The sequence below is a fragment of the Bombina bombina genome, chromosome 1 (assembly GCF_027579735.1).
Source record: "Bombina bombina isolate aBomBom1 chromosome 1, aBomBom1.pri, whole genome shotgun sequence".
Classification (NCBI taxonomy): domain Eukaryota; kingdom Metazoa; phylum Chordata; class Amphibia; order Anura; family Bombinatoridae; genus Bombina; species Bombina bombina.
Window position 1 is genome coordinate 873,560,901 of NC_069499.1, and position 22,615 is coordinate 873,583,515.

Genomic DNA, 22,615 nt, shown 5'->3' on the forward strand with positions numbered 1-22,615 from the left:
GGACACATCCCCAACAGATTACTTTCTTAACACAACCAATCTGTTTATTAACTACTGTAAAACATTAAAAAAAATTGCTATCTACTGGCTGTTTTGTCATATGTAAAACATTTAGGCAAGACAAAAAAGAAGGAAAGCAACGTGTGGTGCCAACAAAGTGTAACTTTGCCAAAGATTCCAAAATCTTTGCAACTGCCCTGGAAGAAGACAAGTGACAAAATAAAATGTGCAGTGCTGAAAGAAAGAAGAGGCAGACTACACATAGTTGTAAATTACTCCTTTTATTTATAACTTATAGGCACAGATATTGAGAAATTAGTTAGCAGCAACAATCTGATCCAACCAGGATCTTAGAACTGAGACACGAGCGTAGACTCCTGGAGATGAGGGAGAGCAGGTAGAACTTCCCCAGGACACAATACCAGCCAAGGTCCAAGCTCCATTCCTCTGGCACACAAGAGGTCCACCAGAGTCACCCTAAAGAAGGTGCAAGAAAACAGAAGTTTGTTCTACCGGCTCAACAGACAACCCTAAAAGATAATAATTTACCCAAGAAAATCTAATTTGCATTAAAGGAGAGGTTGGTATTAAGAGAAATATCCTGACTTAAAGAAATTAGCGGTACTGATAGTCAATTTACAAAAGAGCTTTTCCTCAGTCCAAAAACTGCATAAATCATACCATGCAGGAGGAGGCACCAGAGGCTCCGGCACAAATCATGGTGCTAAGGATCTGGCTTCCCCAGTATCTCTGGCAGTCAGTGTTGGTGAGAAGAGGCAGAGACACCTGCTGCAGTTTGCTTGGGGTAATTTTTGCTAAAAGAAAATAATTAGACAAACTTTAACAGCTAGAATAGTCTGTGAACATATCTATTTACTTATATATACCACATACATATACGGGTTTATTGATTTTGAAATATCCAATTTAAATATTCACTCCATAACAAATACATATATATACATATAGTCATCAATTTTGTTTCTCTATGTCTGATTGCTCATTAAGGGACAGATTACGAGTGGAGCGCAAATTAACGCTTCTGCGTAAGCATTAATTGTGCTATAAGCAATATTTTTGCTCTCATCGGGTTGCACTCGTATTGTGAGTTGAAAGTAAACTTTTCGCTCTTGTGCTAACCCAACAAGTGCAAAAATCTATAGTTAGAATATTGTTTGCAAATTCACGTATTCCCCCATAGCAGTCAATGGAGAAAAAAAACACCCCACTTTCACGCAAACAGGATCATATATTCTCATTTGCACTAACTGGACATGAAAATATGAATATTTCACATTCCAATGTTTTTCACATAGCAGACAGAATATGTTCTATTTATTCACTAATAAATATTTCTACATATATCTGATGCCATTTTGATATATCTATACCTATCCATATATATATATATACATACACATGACTATATATAGGTATAGATATATACAGATATATGTAGGAATATCTATTTAGAAATACATCGAATATATTCCGCTATGTGCAGAACATTGGAATGTGAAATATTCACAGCAAACACATAATTTAATATGAATATTATAAATAAATATGCATTGACATGTTTTCATCTACTTAACTGCAAAGGGCTCCAATGCACTTTTATATATGTCTATGTATAAATATGTATTTATGTGTTTATATGTGTATATAAGTCTGTAAATACATATATAAATACATAAATACATATGTACACATACATAGACATTTATAAATACATACATAGACATATTTAGACATTTCTATGTATTTATCTCAGTGTTAAATTTGGCTGCCTTTTTTATCTTACACCTGAGACCTCATATCTTTGAGCCTTTTCAACTTTTGTGGGCAATATTTTTTTAAATAATTTTTATTAGATGGTGTTATTATGAGTGTAACTATATTGTTAATGTATTTTTTATGTGTTTTGTGAGACTTTTTTGTTTCGCAATACAGTTAACCAAAGCTCTGAAGTCGCGGTAATCATTCTAGCATAAATTGTGATTGCGCTCTATTGATCGTGTTTACTTTCAACTTGTAATACGAGCGGTAAACCCTGACTATAAGCCCCTTATCACTTTGGGTGCAAATGTTTGCGCTCCACTCATAATCTAGCACTAAATCTTTATTGCATTTTCTCTTTCTCTAAGATATTTTGGGTTTATAACCCACATGAAAAACTCTTTACATTAACATTCTCAACTGCAAACTGAGCATAACTTGCTTGTTTGGTCACTATCAATATCTTTAGCTTACAGGCTGAAGTTTCACTTACAGTAGGCATCAACGTAGCCCCATCCAGTGGTCACACATCTCTCTCCTCCATTAAACACAGAAGAGGATCCAGCGATACAGACAGTAGACACGCGGCTGTTGAGAGTGGCAGCACTGGAGAGTTTAATCAGAGTGATGTCATTGGTGATGGTGAATGAGCTGTAGTTAGGGTGTCTGAAAACCTTGAGTCAAAAAGACAACACTAAATTAAACTACACATGATAATTTGTTTATTAACAATATTAAACAGACTGTAAAGTCAACATTAAATGTAAATGGGTTGGATAGAGAATGCCATTGTAAACATCTTACCAATTAATTTCTACTATCAATTTTTATTAATTCTGTTAGTATCCTTTGTTAAAGAGTAATCCTAGGTGAGCTTTGGAGCATCCAGGTATCTTTAGCATTTTGGCAGCAGTGTTTGCAACAAAGTTTAGAGCAATGTTGTATGTTGTTGCAAATACTTCAGCCATAGACTGCTAAAGACACATGCACGTTTCTAAGTTCCTATCTACCTACCTAGCTTTACCCTTCAACAAAGGATACCAAGAAACAACACAAATTTGATAATAGAAGTGAAATAGAAAGTTGTTTAAAACTGGATCATATTAATCATGAATATTTCATTTTGACTTTATTGTCCCTTTAACATTTACTAATGATAGTGAATCTGCTAAGGTATTTTCTCATCCAGTAATAATTTTCCGTGTGGATCATTTAAATTAACTAAAAAATATTCTAAATTTGATTTCAAATTGCTAGAAATATGTTTAACATAATTTTCCTTGCATTTAGCATCACTTCAAAGTGTTATGTTTATGTATACAATCATCTAATGCAATTACTGTTAACCTCAAAAGCTGCTGATGAATAAAGAATGGCAAATGGTTCTTTATAACTGGTTCTAATGAATGTGGAATGTTTGCTGAATTTGTCTTTGCACACTCCCCTTACCTTTCTGTTAATCCAGTGCAGTGTATGAATATTCCAAAATAAACACTATTCTTATAGACTTCAGTGTAAGTGTATTTAAATCAATGTTTACATGTAATAAAGTATTGTGTATAAATATTCAAATGCTACACTACACAACATGTGATGGTCTAATGGTAAAATTCAGTAATTAGTTATTAACATACCTTCTGGAGATATTTTTATGGTAAAATGAATTACAAGGGGGAACAATGGTTCTACCACATTAATGTAAAAATACAGACATTTGCCCTTCCCTAATATAGAAATAACATGATGCCCCTTGTGTCAGATCTCATGGTGTTTCTGTCTTTACCCTGGAAATGGTCTTGGTTTGGATGGGCTCAGCAGAGGAAGAACGATCATATTCACCCAAAATGACACGGTGTGAGGTTCTACATGGAATATAATATGTCTTAATTAGTTTTATTAGGTATAGTGCAGTAAGTAGTTTTAAAACCTGTTTCTCAACAAAGTTATTAAAATTAAAAAAAGTTTAAGATTAAGTTTTTGAAAATGTACAAACAAATCAGAAGTTTATACATCTCCATGTTCTGTGTTGTCTCCAATTGTCAAAAGCACACACTCATGGAAAGGAGACTCATGGATCTACTTTATAATGTTTTGATGATATATAATATATCAAGAGGGACAAATAAATCATCTTGCCCTGTTATTCGGTGGAGTTCATTCTTCAGATTCTGAAAAATATATTTTAGACAAAATAGTTTTGTGCAAGAAGACACCTTATCTCTGGGAAGTTTTTATAAATAATAATTATAAATAATTATTATTTTACTAAAATGGCTAATACAAAAAAGTAAACAGCATAAATGTTTGGGAACATTTTCTCTATGTTTCATCTGGAACATACTAAAGGTCAACCTAGTTCAATTATTTTTATGCTAAAAGGGAAATTTAATGCCCAATATCTGCCAAAATATACACAAGTTCCTTCCTTACCCTCATAAGATGGTGTTATCATCTGTAAACCAAATATACTGGAAAATATCTTTGGTGGAAAGATATATAAAGATATATAAAAAGAAGTATACATAAAATATGGGTTTTAATTTACACCATATTGTGGTTCTTCTGACCCTAGACATCATAAATGTTCTTAAAACCCTATTACGAATAATTATTTTAGATCTTCATCCTCGCATCCTGAGGGTGAGATGAAGGTGTCCAACTAAACATAAATAAAATGTATATGTCTCATAAAGATACAGATGCCAAATAGAAATGAGCTGAGTTACTTACGTGACACCACAGTGAGCAGCAGTGACAACCCAGAGGGTGTTGATCAGGGATCCACCGCAGAAATGGAAACCAGTGCTGTCCTGAAGTGATCAAACAAAAGAAAATCATCATCATCAATGAATACAGAATCTTTATGTTATACTTTTCCTTCATTATGGTTAATTATTTTGAAAAAAGAAACTCTGATTTTATATCCAAGTTTATAACACAAAATATCCTAGGCTATGAGCGTGAAGATGAGAAGTACTCTGCCATGATCTCTCGAGGGAAACGTTTGTATTTCTTTAGTGTAGTAGTGCTGATTGTATCCAAGTTCTTAATTGGCATTTTTAGGGGCCTGGATATAGTGCTAGTCATCACTATAAATGATGTACCACCCCATGTGTGCCAACCTTTGTTAGCACCCCCAATTTTTTTTAAAGTCTAGAATCACCCCATAGTAGGTGCCCTGTACCCCCACCCCAGCACTTTATATTTAAATATATATTAGTATTTGCTGATAATAATTATTATTGTTGAGCATATCTTTCTCGCCCTCCCCAACATTATCAAAGTTTTCCTTCCATAACCACATAACGCAATTAAGAAAACACAATGCATTAAATAATATAATTCAGTCTCAGATTAATTCATTAAAGGGACAGGAAACCCCAAAATTGTCTTTTGTGATTCGAATAGAACATACAGTTTTATTCAACTTTCCAATTTAATACTTGTATCAAATTTGTTTCATTTTCGTTATTTATTGCTGAAGGAACACTGGCAGCTAACTGAACACATCTGAACGAAGCAAGTTAGATAATACAAGTAAATGACATGCTCCTTCTAAATCATGAAAGAAAAAATTTGGGTTTCATGTCCCTTTAAATTACGATTTACGCTGTGCATAGTTAATGCAATTTATTTCTGTGTAATTTCACTACTAATTTTACACTTTTGATAAAAAATTATTTTTTTAGCAATTTCATTACAAATTTTGATGCACCTTAATACAATATTTTCCTGCGTATTTTTGTGTAAATGGTCCAATTATTTGTTTTGTATGATTTTAAAATTGCAAATTTTATTGTGCACTTTAATAAAGTATGCATCTCCTCCCCATACGAAAATCCAGTATACGCCCCATTAGCAAGACACCCTGACTATATATCATTCCACCAGGGAAAGGGCTGTCAAGCATTCTTATAGAATCTCACCAGCCCAGGGATCTTTTTAGAGAACAATGCACATTTGAAAATAAAGTGAATTTAAAGGTGTCTTAAAATTACATGTTCTATCTTAATAATGCAAACATAATTTGACTTTCCTATCCCTTTAAATCAGTTTTACACAAATCTTACAGTAATTTTGAAAGAGAACATAGCTATTTGTATATTTCTCAGCTATAAGTAGCTTATTAGACATCACAACTGACCTGCAGAGACACTTGCCATGGCCACGACCCAGAGATAGCATTCTCACCATTCACAATCCTGGAATATCCAGAAAGAACAGGCTGGATGGCGGGGACACCGCAGCCTGAAAAGCAATAAAGTTACCGGTCATGATTTGAGTGCAGCCATCATAGGTAGAGACAAGGGAGACAACAAAGCACGTAGAAAAAATTAAGAAATTACTTGAACCTACCATAGGCGCTCCCAAGAAGGGCAACACAAGATAAGAGCCAAAGAAGAGCCATTCTGCCTCACTTCCAAACCAAGTGAAATAGCTACAGCTCACTACAGTATATATATACTCAGGTAGCCAATCAGAACTGAACACTATATTTAGAGCCTTACTGATAAGACCAGAAGTTATACACTTATCAGTTGACGTTTGGATAATATTTAATTTTTCAGGAGCTGAATTTCCAGTGAGGAAGAATATGATAAACACAGATGTTAGTGATTTATATCTAATAATAACTTAAATGATGATAATGATAAAAACAAATATATTAATGCTAAAGTTTAAAGGGACATAAAACAGGTTGAGAACTGTGCATATCCTAAAAGGGCTAATTAATTAAAAAATAGTTTGCATAAAAAAATAGTTTAACAATGATTGTGATACCTTGCATTCAATCTTCAGTGTACGATGGACATCGGATGAAGAGGAGCCTCCACACTGCCGAGGAACGCCACCGCCAAGGACTGCCGCCGAGGACCACTGCTGAGGATCTATTCATCGGGGAAGACAGCTTTGCACCTCCGCTCCGAGCCGCCTTCGTTCCGGATTAAGATAGAAGATGATGGAGTTGCCTGGAAGAAGACCTTCTCCGCCGGACTTCAGGAATGGTGAGTACCTATTTGGGGCTTAGTCTTAGGCTTTTTTTTTATTTTTTGGGGTGGCTTTTTTTTAGATTAGGGTTTTTTGGGCTGGAAAAGAGCTGATTACCCTTTTAAAAGGATAGTAAGCCCCATATGGACTTGATTAGTCCGTTTCGCCTCAATCAAATGTATCAATTGGCAATTAGCAGACTACTTAAGGGCAGTTCGGATAGTTATGGTTTGAATCCCTCTGAAGAAGTGAGCTGAGACGCTAATGAAATGTATAAGGCACGTGACGCCCATTCGTGACGTCACATCCGGATACGCGATACTCCGCTAGACATTCAGACGCCAGCGGTTTTCTCATCAGTGTTCAGCACTTATTTTTATCATTAGCACTTTAGCATTTAAGCTCTTTATGTAGCATTAGCCGACAGATACTAGCTACGTGCTTTTCACCCAGAACTTTATGTCACATCATTTTTAGCATTCCTATGGATTTTATTTATTTTTGAGCTATCAGTTTTGAGTTTTTTTATATTTATATATTTAAATTTTAATTTGATATAATAAAGGTTTTTTATTTTATCAACCCATTCAGCTCTAGATTAAAGAGAAATACCCCCTAAATTTACTCTCTGTCTCCACATACAGAGTAGAAACAGAAGGGGTGTCCCACACAACTTTCCCAGTCTTTTAATACAGACGGCCTTTATTTCTCACATAAGAGGAATACAGGTAGCCCTCAGTTTACGCCAGGGTTAGGTTCCAGAAGAAATGGTTGTAAATCGAAACCGTTGTAAATTGAAACCCAGTTTATAATGTAAGTCAATGGGAAGTGAGGGAGATAGGTTCCAGGCCCCTCTCAAAATTGTCATAAGTAACACCTAATACATTATTTATTTTTAAAGCTTTGAAATGAAGACTTTAAATGCTAAACAGCATTATAAACCTATTAAAATAATCACACAACACAGACTTCACTTGCATTTTTCTGCAAACAGTTCTTTCTATGCATTCCACTCTGGACTAATTTATAGACAGGAAGATCTTATTCCTTTAAAATCTGCTCGATAGCTCAGGTCTGGTTAAACTGATTCATTTCAGCTTGCTTGGCTTTGCTGCAACACAAGCGGACAGCTCCACCTACTGGTTATTTTAATAAATGCACTGCTTTTCAATAGCAGTCACATGACTGGAAAAAAAGGTTGTTATTCTGAAACGGTGTAAATTGAACCGTTGTAAAACGAGGGCCACCTGTACTTCTATCTGAGAAGACAACTTATCTATCTGGGACTGCTAACATAACAAACATTCTGCCTTGGATTCATTTTGCTTTTAACCATTTGGATTGTTATGAATCAGCGGTTTTAATTGGAACTTTTAATATTGGTTGACAATTATTTCTGTGGTGGCAATATTTAGAGTGACTGATTTTATTTGTTTAAACATAGGAGATTTTTACATTGTTTGCAGCAAACGATTATCTGTTATAGCTTTTTACTTTTTTGTAAGTAAGGTGTAATTAAATTCTGTTCATATACCTTTCTCGCTATCTCCCTCAGAAGCCAGTTAGGATCTCCTGTGGCGCGAATCCTGCGCCTATGTAAGTAACTCAGTCATACCTATCACTGCCCAAGTATAGGTGTTACTTACTGTTCTCCTGGGTTGTGCTTAATGTATGCTGGACTGTTATATTGTTGCTGAACCTTGCCTGTGTGACCACTCTGTCTATTGAAACCTTAAACTACTGGATTGATATACTGCTGCTGAACCTTGCTTGTATGACCACTCTGTCTGTTTAACCCTTAACTGCTGGACTGTTATATTGTTGCTGAACCTTGCCTGTCTGACCACTCTGCCTGTTTAACCCTTTAACTGCTGGATTGATATACTGCTGCTGAACCTTTCTTGTCTGACCACTCTGCCTGTTTAACCCTTAACTGCTGGATTGATTTACTGTTGCCAAACCTGGCTACCTGACCATCCTAGTGGTTTACCTCTGGACTGCCTTACTGTTGCTGATCCCTGCCTGTCTGACCATCCTAGTGGTTTACTCCTGAACTACTTTTCTCTGGTTTCCTGTCTGTTGCCGCTAAGGACTGTCCTGCCTGTGGTAATTGTCACTTATCTCATCTTGTAAACCTTCTCTGCTCTGGGATATTCCCTATCATTCTGGCACGACGCCAGGATAGCAAGACGACTGGCCGAGTTCGGTCTGATAGAGGAGTATCCCACGAGCATAGGGCCCTCAATTCCTCTTGTATGTGTTCGTAAAATTTTGTCTTGTCTCTTACAAGTTTGATATCATTGTTTTATTTAGATGAATTGTACCCATGGATATCGCTGCAGAATATGTTGGCACCTCATAAATAAAGTATAATAATAATAATAATAATAAAAATTAATGAAATTGAAAGATTTTCTGGAAAATCTAAGGATCCAACTTTCAGTCACAGGAATCTCTCAGGAATCTGGATCTCATTCCATAAAGTCAAACACCAGCACCTTACTTCTGTGGTTTGATGGACGTGAATTTCTGGGCTACAGCTGGGCCCACCAATACAATCAGCAAATAATACACAGCACCCTCCTTCTTTGTTATAAGTCTTCATAAACATTGTATTGAAGCACCTTTCAGTTCAGTTCATATAATGCAATGCTTGATTGAATAAACACAGTAAGCAGTCTGTCTTGGATAATGGATAACATTTTTTTAAATAACAGTTAAATCTTTAGATTTGGTTCCTCCTAGAAGATTGATTTATTGATTGGCAGAAATGTTGTCCATGCCAAGAAGTATCAAAATAGGAAAATTTGATTTCACAAAACAACAATATAGGAGCCACATCTCCACCACACTGGACATAATAGGAATAAAGAAGAGGAGCAGGAAATATGGCCTGAATAGAGGGTGATCAGCAGTACTGAAAGAGAAATTGAAGGTTTGCGAAGGGAACAAGCAATTTCCCTTACTATATTCTTTATTTTGTCATAGGGGAACTCAGAGAGGTCGAAGTTGTATCTATTAAAAAACCTATGGCTAGATTTAGAGTTCTGCGGCCAAAGGGGTGCGTTAGCTACGCATGCTTTTTTTCCCCCCGCACCTTTTAAATACCGCTGGTATTTAGAGTTCACAGAAGGGCTTCGTTAGGCTCCAAAAAAGGGAGCGTAGAGCATATTTACCGCCACTGCAACTCTCAATACCAGTGGTGCTTATGGACGCGGCCAGCTTCAAAAACGTACTCGTGCACGATTCCCCCATAGGAAACAATGGGGCTGTTTGAGCTGAAAAAAAACCTAACACCTGCAAAAAAGCAGCGTTAAGCTCCTAACGCAGCCCCATTGTTTCCTATGGGGAAACACTTCCTAAGTCTGGAACCTAACACCCTAACATGTACCCCAAGTCTAAACACCCCTAACCTTACACTTATTAACCCCTAATCTGCCGCCCCCGCTATCGCTGACCCCTGCATATTATTATTAACCGCCGCAACCTACGTTATCCCTATGTATCCCTAATCTGCTGCCCCTAACACCGCCGACCCCTATATTATATTTATTAACCCCTAATCTGCCACCCCCGCTATCGCTGACCCCTGCATATTATTATTAACCCCTAATCTGCCGCTCCGTACACCGCCGCAACCTACGTTATCCCTATGTACCCCTAATCTGCTGCCCCTAACACCGCAGACCCCTATATTATATTTATTAACCCCTAATCTGCCGCCCCCGCTATCGCTGACCCCTGCATATTATTATTAACCCCAATCTGCCGCTCTGTACACCGCCGCAACCTACATTATCCCTATGTACCCCTAATCTGCTGCCCCTAACACCGCCGACCCCTATATTATATTTATTAACCCCTAATCTGCCACCCCCGCTATCGCTGACCCCTGCATATTATTATTAACCCCTAATCTGCTGCTCCGTACACCGCCGCCACCTACGTTATACTTATGTACCCCTAATCTGCTGCCCCTAACACTGCCGACCCCTATATTATATTTATTAACCCCTAATCTGCCCCCCTCAACGTCGCCGACACCTACCTACACTTATTAACCCCTAATCTGCTGACCGGACCTCACCGCTACTCTAATAAATTTTTAACCCCTAAAGCTAAGTCTAACCCTAACACTAACACCCCCTAAGTTAAATATAATTTAAATCTAACCAAATAAATTAACTCTTATTAAATAGATTATTCCTATTTAAAGATAAATACTTACCTGTAAAATAAACCATAATATAGCTACAATATAAATAATAATTATATTGTAGCTATTTTAGGATTAATATTTATTTTACAGGCAACTTTGTATTTATTTTAACCAGGTACAATAGCTATTAAATAGTTAATAACTATTTAATAGCTACCTAGTTAAAATAATTACAAAATTACCTGGAAAATAAATCCTAACCTAAGTTACATTTAAACCTAACAATACAGTATCATTAAATTAATTAAATACAATACCTACAAATAAATACAATTAAATAAACTAACTAAAGTACAAAAAATAAAAAAGAACTAAGTTACAAAAAATAAAAAAATATTTACAAACATTAGAAAAATATTACAACAATTTTAAACTAATTACACCTACTCTAAGCCCCCTAATAAAATAACAAAGCCCCCCAAAATAAAAAAATGCCCTACCCTATTCTAAACTTAAAATAGAAAAGCTCTTTTACCTTACCAGCCCTTAAAAGGGCCCTTTGCGGGCATGCCCCAAAGAATTCAGCTCTTTTGCCTGTAAAAAAAACCATACAATACCCCCCCAACATTACAACCCACCACCCACATAGCCCTAATCTAACCCAAACCCCCTTAAATAAACCTAACACTAAGCCCCTGAAGATCTCCCTACCTTGTCTTCACCACACCGGGTCCCGATCTGTCCAGAAGAGCCTCCGAAATCTTCATCCAAGCCCAAGCGGGGACTGAAGAGTGACGTCCATCCTCCGGCTGAAGTCTGGATCCAAGCGGCGGCTAAAGAATTCCATCTTCGGGCAGAAGTCTTCATCCTATCCGGCAGAAGAGTCGATCCGGACCGGCAAACATCTTCATCCAAGCCGCATCTTCTCTGTTTTTCCATCCGATGACGACCGGCTCCATCTTGAAGACCTATGGCGCGGATCCATCCTCTTCTTGCGACGTCCTAAGTCCGAATGAAGGTTCCTTTAAATGACGTCATCCAAGATGGCGTCCCTCGAAATCTGATTGGCTGATAGGATTCTATCAGCCAATCGGAATTAAGGTAGGAAAATTCTGATTGGCTGATGGAATCAGCCAATCAGAATCAAGTTCAATCCGATTGGCTGATCCGATCAGCCAATCAGATTGAGCTTGCATTCTATTGGCTGTTCCGATTACATTATTGTACCTGGTTAAAATAAATACAAAGTTGCCTGTAAAATAAATATTAATCGAGTACGATCGGGTTGATTGACACCCCCCTGCTGGCGGTCCATTGGCCGCGAGTCTGCAGGGGGCAGCGTTGCACCAGCAGCTCTAGTGAGCTGCTGGTGCAATGCTGAATACGGCGAGCGTATTGCTCGCCGTATTCAGCAAGGTCTGGCGGACCTGATCCGCACTGTCGGATCAGGTCCGCCAGACCTTGATAAATTGGGGTCTTAGAGTTTGCTGTTCTGCACTCCACTCTGCACCCCTCATAATTTTGTCTTTTATTTAGTTCAACAATAATAATTAACATAACAAAACTAGACCTTACTTATAAACTTAAAGATCTAAAAAACTGTTTCCCTACCCCCTAGGAACCCAACCCATCATCCTCATATAATGCAAGGGAGGAGAGAAGGAGGAGAGAAAAAAAAAAAAAGACAGTTCCTTAGGAAAAAAAAGTTTCAATTAGTATGCCATCTGTGTCGTCTGTTGCCTCCTGAAGGGGGGAGGCGTCAGATAAAAACGCCCACTCTCCCCTTAATGTAGCCTCTGTCCTTATCTTGTGGTGCATGAAAGGCTTAAGGATTTGTTTTTGTTTCCCAACAGTTAATTTTTCCAAGAGAGCTTTCCATTTCTTTAGAAAAGCTGGGAGTCTATGTTTGATATCCAAAATTGCATCCTGCTGCTCTATGAATAATTGTTTGTATAAGGCTTTTTTAAAGTGTGTCATGGTGGGGGGACTTCTAGAACACCAAAAAGTCAATATGCAGTTTCTAGCCACCATTTACATAGGGTCAAGAGGGGGTAAAATTTATGGCCCACATTGTCCCAAAGGAACAAGTAAATCCTAGCTATATCAAAGTTAACGTCTACAGCTAAAACTGTTTTAATCCAGTATTGAATGAGTCCCCAGAAGCGTTGAATCATTGGACACTCCAGAAAGTAGTGAGATATGGATGGGTTAGGAAAATAGCATTTTATACAATGATTTGGAAGTTGAGGATTCCATTTTACCCACCTACTAGGTGTGATGTAGTCCCTGTTAAGTAATCTTATTGTCATGAGATGCAGGACATATGCAGGACACAGCAATGATGGTACAACTCTATTTTATTACAGAGCATAGCAATACACATCCAGACAGGTTGATTGTACTAAACTAACTGCGACACAGACACCGGACCTAAGCCCCGCCCACATGCTAGTGACATCACATCCTGCTATCATCACATCTTCCCCTTTTTCAAAGGCAAAGCATACATTTGCATATATTAAATAACAAGGTACACCAACAGGGTATACAACAACATTTTGTTTGAGAACATTATAAAAACAGATAGATTAGAAAACATGAACAAATAAATTACATCCTGACTTGGACATCGGGGTAGACTACCCTAGTCCACGGTGACCATGGGATTATTCTGCCCATACTTCCGGTCACTGTTCTAGCTAAAGTCAGTCCCTGTATCGGGCCGGAAGCCTCACCACTCTTCCGCTTGATGTAACTTTGCATGAACTGTCCTCTGATACAGAAGATGGTGAACAAGAGTCTGCTGGAGGCAAAGATATATCCCCGCTATGATCTTGCTGAGGGGAAGGCACCTCTCTTAGAACAGGAGATCCCACCGGCGGTGGTACTGAGGTATCCGGTTCCAGACTCTCAGGTACAGGCTGAAGATGTCTTCGGTTACGGCGTGTAACCGTCCCTCCCTCTGTAAGGACTGTGTAAAACCTTGGTTCTGGAGAGCGGCCCACTACCGTAGCAGGCGTCTTCCATTTCTTCTCATCATCCAGTTTAATTCTGACACTTTGGCCCGCTTTCAGTTCCTGTAAAGGCCTGACAGAATGTCTCCTGTCGTAGAAGAAACGATAACCCTTTTTGGCCTCTTCATCCCTCCTAAGGACTTCGTCCCGAGGAACAGGGCCAGGCGGCTTGAAGACACCCACCGAGGGTAAAGTGGTGCGAATCTGGCGTCCTAGCATCAGCTGTGCCGGGCTAAACCCGGTGGCTTGAATGGGCGTCGCCCTGTATGACAAGAGGGCTAGGTACGGTTCAGATTGCTTTAGGATGAATTTTGTTGTTTGAACTGCCCTTTCAGCCATTCCGTTGGCCTGCGGATAATGTGGACTTGACGTGGAATGTACAAAATCATATTCCCTGCTGAAAGCACTGAACTCTGTAGAAGCGAACTGCATGCCATTATCACTCACCAGCTCCATTGGAATGCCCCAGCGGGCGAACAAGCTCTTCAGGCGAATGATAACGGCCTGACTTGTGATATCATTCAGGGGTGCTATTTCCAAATACCTGGAATAGTAGTCGATAACAACAAGAAACTTTTTCCCGTGCAGTTCGCACAAATCAGCAGCTATTTTCTGCCACGGCCCCGCAGGCAGCGGAGTAGACATTAAGGGCTCCCTTCTCTGAGTAGGCCGGCGTTCCCGGCAAAAGGCACATTTAGACACATGATTTGCAATGTCGGAGCTGATCCCAGGCCACCACACAGCTGTAGCTGCTCTTTCTCTGCACTTTGTAATGCCTAAGTGGCCATCATGAATCCTGTTTAACATCTCCTTCCTCATGCTGACAGGAATTACAATACGGTCTTGGAACAACACCAACCCCTCCAGCTCCGTGAGCTGCGACCTCTCTGGCTGGTAAGCATTTAAAGACATCCAGGCTGCCCGGCTCTCGGGCCAGCCATCTCTTATGTACCTTATAACTTCTTGCAGATCTGTGTCCAAATATGTCTCTTTCTTTATCTCTTCCAGTTTCCTTGAAGAAATGGACTTAGAGGCCAGAACTGAATCAACATACACTTTTACATCCGACTCTGTGGAGGATTCTTCAGCAGCAGCCAGCGGGAGCCTGGACAGTGTATCTGCCACAACCAGCTGCTTCCCCGGCACATGCACTGCCTGAACATTGAACCTGAGTAGTCTCATTAAAAGTCTCTGGCATCTCAAGGGTGTTTTGTCGATGTCATAAGAATTGATAAGAGGGACTAGCGGTTTGTGGTCAGTTTCCAGACTAAATTTCTCCAAACCCACTAGATAACGCTGAAAGCGCTCACAGGCCCAAACTGCAGCCAGGCACTCTTTCTCAATTTGAGCGTATTTTGACTCTGCAGCCGTCAGTGTGCGGGAACAGTAGGCGATGGGCTGTAGTTTGTTGTCATTCAGCTGCAGGAGTGCAGCCCCCAACCCATAACTGCTTGCATCAGCACTAACCACAGTCTTTTTTGAAGGGTCGTAGAACCCCAGCACTGGGGCAGACCCCAGCAGGGACTTAGCATGCAGGAACGCTTTTTCTTGTGAGGGTCCCCAGACCCAGGCAACATCTTTCTTAAGCAACTCTGTGATAGGGTGCAAAACTGTAGATAAATCTGGAAGAAACTTGCCCACGTAATTTACAAGGCCCAATATCTGTCTCAGCTCATGTACATCAGAAGGGCTTTTCATCTGTTCGATAGCCCGAATTTTCTCGGGGTCCGGCTTGATGCCATCCCCGTTGATGATATGCCCAAAGTAGCATAATTCAGTTTTCCTAAAATGACATTTTTCTTTATTCAGCTTCAGCCCAGACTCTTTGATAGCCTGCAACACACAACTCAAACGCTGATCATGCTCCTCCACTGTAGACCCATACACTAGAATGTCGTCCATGACGACTGCTGTGCCCACGTGGCCACTCAGGAGAGAACTCATTTCCCTCTGAAAGATCTCAGGAGCGGAGGATATCCCAAAGGGAAGTCTGCAGAAACAGAACCGACCTACCGGAGTGATAAAGGTAGTCAGTTTGCGGCACTTTGGATCCAGGGGGATCTGCCAAAAGCCGCTAGAAGCGTCTAATGTGGAAAAGAACTTCGCCCCAGCCAACTTCGGGGCTATATCTTCCAGTGTCGGCAGCACAAATCTCTCCCTCTTCACTGCCTCATTCAACCTTTTCAGGTCCACACAGATGCGCACCTTTCCGTTTTTCTTTGCAACTGGAACAATGGGGGCACACCAATCAGTTGCTTCAACAACCTCTTCAATAACCCCCATAGACTTCATGCGCATGAGCTCTTTCTCCACTTGAGGCATGAGCGGGAACGGAATTCTACGAGGAGTAGAAATACTGTACGGGACTGCGTCACTTTTAAGTGCTATACGGACAGGTTTGCAGCTCAGTAGGCCCAACTCGCCAAACATATCTTCAGAGATCTCATTCACTCTGGCCACGAGGCCCAAGTCACAGGCTGCTTTTCTGCTCAATAAACTGTTAACACACTGACCTCGGATCACATGCACCCACATGGTGAACTTCCTTTGTTTGTACTCACAGCTGGCAAGAAATTTCCCCACACAATCAATGCGGCCACCAGGACTATGAACATTTGTAGTAACCTTCGCCAGCTGGGGCTGTCGAGGCATAAATTCAGCAAAAGACATTACAGTGATATCTGCTCCTGTGTCAATCTTAAAATCAACATTGGCTCCCATTACAGTAAAGGTAACTTTCCAATCTTCCTCTGAGCTTGTCCGTTCCACAACAGACCCCACAAAAGACACTTCCTGACCCTCTTGGTCACTGTCCACCTGCATCTCCTTAATGTATTCAGTTTTACACACCACTTCAAAATGGCCTATTCTGTTACATTTTCTGCATCTTTTATCTCTGGCCGGGCATATAGCACTCTGATCATGAGCCCGGTAGCACCGTGTGCATCGGCCATGTTGCGCCCATCCACTTCTAGGCCTTTCCAATACTTTAGATCTACCGCTCACACTGTGCCTTTCACTAGTAATTTTCCTAGACTGTTGCACTTCATCCACAATACTCTCAGACCTCAGATCAGCACTTTGCTTTTTCACCAGTTCACTCTGGCGGGCCATCCTAATAGCCCCGTCTAATGTTAAATCAGGCTCTAACTGCAGCTTCAGGGAGACTTCAGCATCTGCAATTCCAATAACTATTCTGTCTCTGATTTGCTCTTCTTTAGCAACACCAAACTCACAGAATTCAGCTAATTCATACAGGCTGCGCAAAAATGACTCCACAGATTCTCCCACACGCTGATTACGTTTGTGAAAACAAGCTCTCTCATGAATCACATTTCTTTTGGGCACAAAGTGGGCACTGAGTTTATCCATAACTATATCAAAGTTAACTTCTTCCCCTTCTTGGAAAGTAAAAGCATTGAACACTGGCTCTACATCTTTCCCCATAGAGTATAAAAGAGAATTAACTTGTACTTCACCACTCTCCTTGTTCAGTTTGGATGCAATCCTGAAGCGCTGAAACCGCTGACGCCATGTGGGCCAAGCTGCAGGCTGAGAAAAGTCAAAAGGCTCAGGTGGGGTAAACTTTGACATCGTCATCATCAGAAACAGAAGCGTAGTCCAGAACTTCTGACACCATGTCATGAGATGCAGGACATATGCAGGACACAGCAATGATGGTACAACTCTATTTTATTACAGAGCATAGCAATACACATCCAGACAGGTTGATTGTACTAAACTAACTGCGACACAGACACCGGACCTAAGCCCCGCCCACATGCTAGTGACATCACATCCTGCTATCATCACACTTATCTGTGCTTCTCTCAGTGTCATGTTTAGTGTGGCAGATTTAGTTTTTAGAAGACTATTTTTCAAATCTATAATAGTAAGTTCAGTAGTAATGCCCAGCTGTAATTTACTTAAAATGTCATTGTGAATCTCAGCTGTCTGCCTTCTCAGTAATTCTCGATAAAACTCTGAGATTGAGAATCTCCCCACAGTGAACGCTGTTTGTGAAACTGCAAAAGGAGCCTGATTCCAAAATTTTGGGGTAGACTCTATCAAGGTCATTATATAGTGCCTGAGTTGTAGGTAGGCATAGAAATGTGTGTGGGCAATATCAAACTTTGTCCTTAGGTCTTGAAACATTTTTACAGTGTGCGACAGTGGATCCAGAGCATCCCCCACCCTACTCAGTCCCTTTTCCTTCCATAAAATAAAAGGTGCGTGTTCATTCCCTGCTGGGAAATTTGCATTCCCTGAAATAGGGATGAATTTAGGGGAAGGTTGTGAGTTCCCCAATTGTTTATGAGCTTGTGACCAAGCCAGGAGGGGATCTCTATATAGAAAGTTGTTTTTAATATGTTGGTGGAGGTCTTTCAAGGGACAATACAGGAGATAGGCCAGAGCATATGGCGCTGTAACTGATTCCTCCAAAGATTTGTCACAAAAGTGTCCTGTATCTAATTGCCAGTCCATTACTAGTCACAGTAGAGCTGACCAATTGTAAAGCTGAATATTTAGGAGACCTAGTCCCCCGTCTAAATACGAGAGTTTGAGTTTTTGGGCTGCTATTCTCGCTTTTTGCCCTCGCCAGATAAATTGTCCTATAGCCCTCTCCATTTTCCTGATGTCTCCCCTGGTCAATAAGAAGGGCAGCATTAACATAGGATATAGGAGTTTTAGAAGGAGAGACATTTTAAAAAGATTAATATGCCCAGTGAGGCCCAAAGGAAGGCCCTTCCACCTAGTAAGCTGGGAGCATATTGAAGTGCACTGTGTTTCAATGTTAAGCTTATACAATGTATGGGGATTTTTGTTCAAAGTTATACCTAAATAAGAAAGCGAGTTGGGCACCTCCACAAAGGGGTATACTGTATCATCAGATCTATCCTTGTGCAGCCACAGGATCTCCAACTTGGAATTATTAACTTTGTAGCCTGATAATTTACCAAACACCTCCAGAGTGTTGATGATTATAGGAATATGTTTTTTTGGGGAATCTACAAACAAGAGCATGTCATCTGCATACAGGGCCAGCCTGTATGCGCTATTATTAATGTGCATACCCGGAAAAACCTGTTTCAGCTTCGTCGCCAGGGGTTCTATAGCTAAATAAAAAATCAATGGGGATAAAGGACACCCTTGTCTGGTGCCACTTTCCAGGGTAAAATCTGGTGAAAAACCACCATTGACTAGTATGCAAGCAATGGGGGCTGAGTATAGTTTACGCAACACTTGTAAATAGGGGCATTTGAAATTAAAGCGTTCTAGAGCGTTAAACAGATATGGCCATTCCACTCGATCGAAAGCCTTTTCCGCTTCGAGGGATAAAAGAAAAGCTTCCGAATTTCCATCTACTTAATTAGTGTTTCCCTTCTCCCAGTAATGATTTATAACATGAAGTACTTTTCTGAGATTTGTTACAGAGGTTCGCTTATACACAAAGCCTGTTTGATCGGGGTGAAGAAGAGAAGGCTATATAGTTTTTAATCTATTTGCTAGGATTTTTGTGAATGCTTTGTAATCCGCATTGAGAAGCGAGATTGGATGGTAGGACTCTGGAAGTGAGTGATCCTTCCCCGGTTTGGGAAGTTAAGTTATATGTGCCGAAGAGAAGGTATTAGAAGGTAAAAGATCATCCAGTAGGAGGCTATCATAAAGCTTACTTAGAATGGGTAAGACTTGGGGCAATAATATCCAATAAAATTCTGTTGGAAGACCATCAGGTCCTGCTGCCTTACCCAATGCTAAAGATTTTATTGTGTGTTGGGTCTTCTCTAATGTGATGGGCGCATTGAGCAAGTCCAACTGATCCCCAATCAACTGAGGGAGTACTATCGAACTCCAGAACTGTTTCGATGCTTCCTCGTCTGCTCTTGGTTGTTTGGTATACAAATTTTTAAAATATGAAGTGAAACATTCCCCCACCTCTGAAGTCGTGCTATACGTGCAACCCTTATATTGTAACGCAGCTACCTCCCTCCTTGTCTCTTTTCTATTCAATAAGGAGGCCAGTAGCTTAACTGACCGATTCCCGAATCTATGAAATTTACTCGCTGTTTTTAAGAGTCCAGCTGCTGCATTTTGTTTCAAGAATGATTCCAGTTCCTCTTTAATTAAGAGGACTGCGTCATATGCTTCTCTAGATTTACTCACACTATATGCATGGTAAGTTTTCTCAAAGTCTTTTTGTAAATCTTTTTTTTTTGTAGCTTATGTTTCAAGTTAGCCATATAGGAAATAACATGTCCCGTGAGGACTGCTTTGGCAGTATCCCAGAATAGTTGGGGTGTCTCTAAGTGTTGTTGATTATCTGTAAAGAAGTTCCAGCAGTGGACTAGATATTTCTGAAATGCTTCAGAGTGTAACAGGTAGGATGGGAACTGGAGTGTGTTTCTGTTTGGTCTGGGTCTATGAAGCTGTAGTGTCAACCCTATTGGAGCGTGGTCTGATAGAAAAATTGTGTGTATTTTCTCCTGCCTAACAGAAGGAAACAGAGAGTCCGATACCAAGAACATATCGATCCTAGAAAGTGAACCCGCAGTTTTAGATAGGCAAGTATAATCCCTTTCCATTGGATGCCTCTTTCTCCAAATATCGCACACTTCTAGATCCAACTGTAGCTTTTGAAATATTTTGTGTTCAAATTTGCCTTTATATCTAAGGAGCCTAGAGTTAACACATCCCGGTTGTAACCAAGACCTTTCCAACTGGGGGTTGGGAGCCAAATTAAAGTCTCCACCTATTATAAAATGGAAACCTAAGAATGGGGTTAATGCTTGTATGAGTCTATCCCAAAAGGGGAAGTCTTTGTTGTTAGGTGCGTAAACATTGCAAAGTATGTATATCTTGCTTTGCAGTTTCATTTTTAAGATAAGAAACCTACCCTCAACATCCTTGCAGGTTTGAAGAATATCCACTGCCTGTCTCTTCCCAAACAAAATAGCCAAACCCCTACTAGAGCTTGTATAAGATAAGTATGATATCGATCCCACCCAGGTTCTTTTTAATTTATCATGTTCTGCATCTGTCAGGTGCGTTTCTTGTAAGAACACAATGTCCGAGTCCAATCTCTTCAGATGGGACAATACAGAGCTTCTTTTCACTGGGGAGTTAATACCCCCCACATTCCAGGGTGTTAGTTTAAATGACATTTGTTATAACAGTAGGAAGATATGGCGGTACCGTGGAGAGAAGAAAAAAAACCACCTCCCTCCCCACCCCCCTCAGCAGAGTCCTGCAGCCAGTAGGAAAATTCTATTGCAGACACTTAGGCACAATCCGCTAGGACGAAGAAAACATAAACATTTCTCAATAGTCATTAAACATATATTAGTTACACATCTACCTGATATCAACATTTTATTAGATATAGACTAAAACCAATTTAGTGTTTCTGTTCCAACCTGTATGGTTCTTAAAGCGTTTTTGTAGCTTGTTATTAGTATGTCCTCTCTGATCTCTTGTCAAAGTTAAAGTCTCCAGGGTGTTCTCTGTATGTAAACTATAGTAAAATAGTTCCTGGCTATCTATATCCCTGAATGTATAAGACTGTTCCAGGACATGTGGATCATACAAGATAACTGAGCTGTGAGGGATGTCCCAACCCTTAGCGACAAAGAAAACGAAAATTATCAGGTATGTAGCATAGCTATAAAGTAAATCAGTTTCCTTGACCAATATCTCTCTATCTATTGCGAGATAATAATTGAGATTAATAATAATTAATCGCAGAGCCCTATCGCCAGTAACTCGGTGTGTATGTGTATGCGTGTTCCTGTATGTCTGCGCCATTACTCCCAACATCATATGAGCAAGGAACAGGTGAATGATCAACATTTGTTTTGAAATAAACAATAACAAATGAGGCATATAACATTTAAACTTATCCAACCTAAAAACAAATATGGATACAAAAAAGAAAATTGGGGTTAGAGCCAAAGAATTTCTATAAGCAAACCATAATGCGTTAACAGTTAGTGGTTTGAAAACCTGAGGATGAAAATAATAATTTATCAATCTTTTGCTAAATAATTGTTTGCAATCTTCATTAGAGTCATTAAGAAAGCATCTACCCTTCCCCTTGGGCCGGCAGTCTCTGCATTCGGAACATGTTATCAGATCTAGCCAAAATTTCACCGGTGTTGTCAGCCATTGAAAAGCCCAAATTACAATAAAGAACATAGCCATAAACATTTACTATCAAAGACATATTTACGTGTTGTCCAGGGCAGGAGTCCTTCAGCCAGGCCCCTGTTGTTTCTCCAATGCTAGATAGCTTTCCACAGCCTGGGGGGAGTGAAAAAACTTAGGGCCATGAGCTGTCTGTAAACAGAGTTTTGCAGGGAATAATAAGGCCACTTGTCTTCCCTGCTGGTAGAGACAAGAGCATATAGGAGTAAAATCCCTGCGTTGTCTAGAAACCTCAGAGGAGAAGTCCTGAAAAAGCAGGAGTTTGCTTCCTTCATAAATTACTTCTTTTTGTAATCTGTATGCTCTAAGAATTCTCAGCTTCTCTTGAAAATTAAGACACTTAAAGATAACTTGCCTCGGTTTTGCACTACTGGAATCCAGATTACGTTCAGGGCCCACTCTGTGTGCCCTCTCCACATCGATGGGTGGATATCTTGAGGGATGCCTAAAATCTTTGGGAATATTAGGGCAG

General features: G+C 39.8%; 1 protein-coding gene across 1 annotated transcript; it reads right to left on the bottom strand.

Moving 5' to 3' along the window:
- Positions 1-307: 307 nt before the first annotated feature.
- LOC128640325 (chymotrypsinogen A-like) lies at positions 308-6,187 on the bottom strand. The gene is made up of 7 exons (XM_053692818.1): positions 6,136-6,187; positions 5,924-6,027; positions 4,510-4,589; positions 3,563-3,641; positions 2,273-2,453; positions 682-815; positions 308-477 (listed from the first exon to the last, which is right to left on the bottom strand). Exons 1-7 carry the CDS (start codon positions 6,185-6,187, stop codon positions 316-318), a joined length of 792 nt encoding a protein of 263 aa, XP_053548793.1. The 3' UTR covers positions 308-315.
- Between the last annotated feature and the right edge of the window lie 16,428 nt (positions 6,188-22,615).

Bases quoted from the DNA above. Each gene is read 5' to 3' on its own strand.
- LOC128640325 (XM_053692818.1), bottom strand. From the start codon at position 6,187: ATGGCTCTTCTTTGGCTCTTATCTTGTGTTGCCCTTCTTGGGAGCGCC. The intron at 6,028-6,135 runs GTAGGTTCAAGT...ATTGCTTTTCAG, and splicing joins CCTTCTTGGGAGCGCCTATG to GCTGCGGTGTCCCCGCCATC. The intron at 3,642-4,509 runs GTAAGTAACTCA...TATTCCATGTAG, and splicing joins GCTGCTCACTGTGGTGTCAC to AACCTCACACCGTGTCATTT.